Source organism: Vicia villosa, linkage group LG6 (genome assembly GCF_029867415.1).
Source record: "Vicia villosa cultivar HV-30 ecotype Madison, WI linkage group LG6, Vvil1.0, whole genome shotgun sequence".
In the NCBI taxonomy this organism is placed as follows: domain Eukaryota; kingdom Viridiplantae; phylum Streptophyta; class Magnoliopsida; order Fabales; family Fabaceae; genus Vicia; species Vicia villosa.
The window spans coordinates 68,934,005-68,938,704 of NC_081185.1; the positions used below are offsets into that span (position 1 = coordinate 68,934,005).

The window sequence follows — 4,700 nt, forward strand, 5'->3', positions numbered from 1 at the left end:
AATGTTATGTGAAGATTTACAAGTCCTAAAATCTAAGGGAACATGCAAATTGGAAGTTACAAATATAAGAAAAAGTCTAGCAATACAATGATACAAAATTTGCACAAAAACATAAAGTAACAAGTCAAAATATAGTACAAAAATTGATTAAAAGGACTATTATTTTTATGAGCTTTTTATGAAAGAAAATTACCAATTAAAGAGACCAAAATTAAATCCTAAAATGATCTAAAAATCTAACAAGGATATTTTTGTATTGATTTTATTGGTATATTTTTATTACCTAAAAAGTGGAAAGTAAAATCTAATTTTAACTAAAAGAAAGTGAACTCAGGGGGTGTAAATTGAATTGAGGCGTAAAGTTAGTAATCCGTTCAAGGCCAAGGGCTAGTGGCCCAAAGATATTTTTGCACTCAAATTTTGTGGCTAAAAAAGGGTGATGACGGGCCTATGGGCGTTTGGTGTGATTCTAGCACTGATCCCAATTCAGGTTTTTGTTCAGATTTTCTGTTTGCCAAAAAAAGAGTGAAACGGGCCACCTAGGAAAATTATACCCCGTACCCCTACATTTATCCCAATACCCCTACAATTTTATCCTTATTAACTTTTAACTTTTTATTTTTATTTTTTATTTTTTCATTTTTACTGTTTGTACGGACAACTGAGGGCTGGAAACTGTTACGTTGCTTAAACTATATCCAAAAATGAAGAATTCCGGTTAGTAAAATCCAAAACCGGACAACCCAGGGGTGGGTGTTCCGGTTCCTTTTTTTTTTCAATTTTCCTCAACCGGATATCCCACTAATGGGTGTTCCGGTTTGTTGTGTGTCTCAACCGGATATCCCCTTTGTGGGTATTCCGGTTCCTTTTTTTTTCAATTTTTTTTTCGTTTTTTTTAAATTTTTTTTTAAATTTTTTTTAATTATATATTAAGCTAAATTAATTTTATATATTTAGGTGTGGATCCTCCTTTGATGAAATGCGATGTAACTCAAACATGTGTGGATACAACTGATGTTTTTGTAACTGGTCAAAAATTTGCTACAAGAGAAGAAGCGATAAGTGGGATTAAGGAGGTTGGCATCAGGAATAAAGTGACAGTTATAATAACTCGTTCAGATACCAAAACAGGCAAGAGAGGAAGAAGTGATAAATTAGTATTTGGTTGTGATAGAGGTGGAAAATACAAAAAAACAGATAGTGAAACCCAAAGTGCTAGTAAGAGATGTGGTTGTCCTTTCAAAATTAGGTCAACACCGTCGAAAGATGGTTCTGGATGGAAGATCGATGTAAAATGCGGAGTACACAACCACGGCTTACCTGATAGATTTGAAGGTCCTGCTTTCGTAAGTCGACTAAATACAGATGATAAGCAATATATTGTTGATTTGACAAAACGCCATGTTCCACCAAGACACATATTATTATCATTGCAAGAGCGTGACCCGGAGAATGTCACTCAGATCACGCAAATATACAAACATAAGAGTAAGATACAAAAAGACATAAGGGGTCCCAGAACAGAAATGCAACAATTGCTCAAGTTGGTTGAAGAATCGGGTTATGTTTACTGGAGTAGGAAAAAGGATGAGTCAGAAGTTGTGAGAGATATTTTTTGGGCTCATCCAGAATCAGTGAAGCTGTTGAATATGTTTCCTATTGTATTGATTATGGACTGCACATACAAGACAAACAAGTACAGACAACCGTTGTTTGAAATAGTTGGTATGACATCAACTAAATTAACATTTGTTGTTGCATTTGCCTATATGGAATCTGAGCAGACAGAGACTTTTTGTTGGGTATTGGATAAGTTGAAACAGTTGTTTATCAAGCAGGATGATTATCCTCAGGTAATCTTGACTGATAGAGATATTGCTTTAATGAAAGCCATTGAAATAGTATTTCCAAAGACAACTAATTTTCTTTGCCGATATCACATCAACAAAAACGTGAAATCAAAGTGTAAGGAACATGTTGTGGATGATATGCGAGAAAATGTGGTTTGAACTTACAAGGGCTAGTGATGAGATGGAGTACCATCAAAGGTTACAACAACTTAAGGATGCATGTGTTGACTCCAAAGGTTTTATTGATTATGTGAATGAAACATGGTTGACACCTCACAGACATCGATTTGTCGAAGCATGGATCAATCAAGTGTTACATTTCGGCAAAACCACAACAAATAGGTATAATTAAACTAAAATAGTAGATATTATAATAAACTAAATTAAACTAAAATGGTAGATGTTATACCCCAAAATTTGCCCGCGTCTTTTTTTCAAAGAGAAATCAACAGACTTCTGCCTAAAAATTTGAAGTTTTATACAATCTTGGATTTTTATTTCATAAATATCCTGATTTTATGAATACTCAATTTTTAGAATTTTTTATACAGTATTTTGGTTCGCTGTTGAATTTATTCTTACATAAACGCCAAATACTGTTTATCACTTCATACACTGTTTATTTGAGATTTATTTTCAGATAAATAATGCCGACGCAGTTGGTACAGAATTAAAATTTGCAGGCGCAGAGTCCGGGTTTCAGATTATACTGATAACAATTAAATTATTATTGGTTTTATTTCCCACTAATTTTTATTTATACTATATTATTTTTCAAAATCTTTTCTTTTCTTTTCAAATCTCCTTCTTTCAAATCAAATCCTAACTTTATTCTATACCTCTTTCTTTTCAAAACCTACCATTTTTTTTAAATCCTACTACCATTCAAATTTTCCCTTTTACGGTGCCACTCCATTCCCCAACGTCTCTATCTCTCTCTTTTCACTCTATAGATACTCCTCATTTTTCCCATAATTTCTCACGTCAAATTTCACTCATCTCCCAAATTTCTATCAATCTCATAATATCTTCCATAAAATCATTTCTCTCTTCCTTTTCCAAAAATGGCAAAGTTGATGGAAACGTTTCTTCTTGTGGTCATCACTATTTTTGTGGTGATCATGTCTTTTTTTTGTCTTCATAGTCCTAAAGAATGCGGACCTGTGTTGTTTTCACTCCCGGCCATCTATCTACTGTTGTTTATAGCGTGGTTCTTTAATCATCATACTTAAAGTTTGTCGTGTTTGTTGTTTTCAAATAATGTACCGTTCGTTGTATGTGTTATAATGTACTGTTCATTGTTTTTGTCGTTATGTAATATTTATACTGTCAGTATTAAATATTGTATTGTCTGTTGTACCATCGTTTAATTATTGAGATAGTATTATTTGTGTTTATTGCTAGTTAAATATTTATTTTTCTGTGCATTAAATCATTTATCATTTTATTTTCAATATTTATTCGCGTACGGTATATATTTTACTTATTCTGTTTTTGTTTTACTAACAAATCATGTAAATAATTTTCCACCATCAACAACAAAAATGAAATGAAAAACTAACTGTAATTGTTAAGTTTTCACTTTTACTGTTGCACTAATACCCGGACAAACAGTTATCCGTAAACCCGTTACCAGCGCAATTCTCCGCATTTGTACCAACAGTCAATTCAATTGTTACACCTCAATATTTCGCACTTCAAATTTCAAATATTTTTGTTCTAGAAGTCTCCTGATAATCACATGATCAGCAGAGACTCAAAACTTCACAAAAATCAGGTACGCCTAACTATCTCCTACACAAACAGTCCCTAACTAGGGTTTTTGTTTTTTTTCAGGAGAATGAGTTTTTGAGACCTCAAATGGATTTCATGGATTTCCATATATCTCCAAGTACCACCAGAAAAATTTTCAAACTTCGTTTCGCTCGAACGCACAGTCAACTGCTCAAACGGTCAACAGACGACCAGTTTGACCAAAAAGTCAACAGACGGTCAAAAATGCAATTTTTTGTCAACATCCATATTTTGTCAAAAGATTCATCATTTGATACATGGTTGATCATAATTCATCAAGAAAAGTTCAGAAATCGACAAAATTCCAAGTTTCAAAATTAGGGTTTTTACCTAAAAAGTCAACTAAACTTTGACCGGCCATATCTCTCTCCTCGTTCGTCACAAAAACTCCAACCAAAGCTCATTTTGAAGGAAATTCAATTATCTTTCAAATGAAATTGGTCCCATGATCATTGGATTTACCATTTGGGAGATATGAGCCAAGACATTACAGGTCATTTTCAAAGTCAACAAAAAGCAGTTTTTTGTCAAAGCCCATAACATCAAGATAACTTCTCCAAATGAAAAAAAGCTTCCAAAGTGGCTTGTAGAGGACATCTTGAGGATTCTAAAAAGTACAAGAACTCCTTCATATGATCAAAATTGAGGGAGTTATGCCTTGTTGAAGTTGGTCGTTTTTTGGGAAAATACATGAAACCAACATTGGCCAAACTTGAATTTTTTTCCAAATGGGCCTAATCTTTTGTGATCCAAGCATGTTTCTAAGATACTTAAGGCCATCCACGACCCATTCATGATCCATGATGTTTTTATTTCATTTTTTATTTAATTTTATTTCATTTAAAATTAAATTAAGAAGAAATAATGCAAGATAATTGCCAAAGTCTTTGTTTCTAGAAGTGGCTGCAATTCAAAGACAACGATCTGGTTGCAGAGAGTGCAGAGGACTTAGGGGCAATAGTGGTTGGGAACAATGATCAAAGATGGCCATAAAATTCAAAGTTTTATCCATGGAAGGAATAAAAAATGGGAAAATATTCCACACTTGATCAAAGG

At 33.2% G+C, this 4,700-nt stretch overlaps 1 protein-coding gene across 1 annotated transcript; it reads left to right on the plus strand.

Annotated features, from left to right (window-relative positions):
• The first annotated feature begins 804 nt into the window (after positions 1–804).
• Positions 805–2,009, plus strand: LOC131613822 (putative protein FAR1-RELATED SEQUENCE 10). Its single transcript, XM_058885461.1, has 2 exons — positions 805–853; positions 958–2,009. The coding sequence occupies exons 1-2, from the start codon at positions 805–807 to the stop codon at positions 2,007–2,009; spliced, it is 1,101 nt and encodes a 366-aa protein (XP_058741444.1).
• The last annotated feature ends 2,691 nt before the right edge of the window (positions 2,010–4,700 follow it).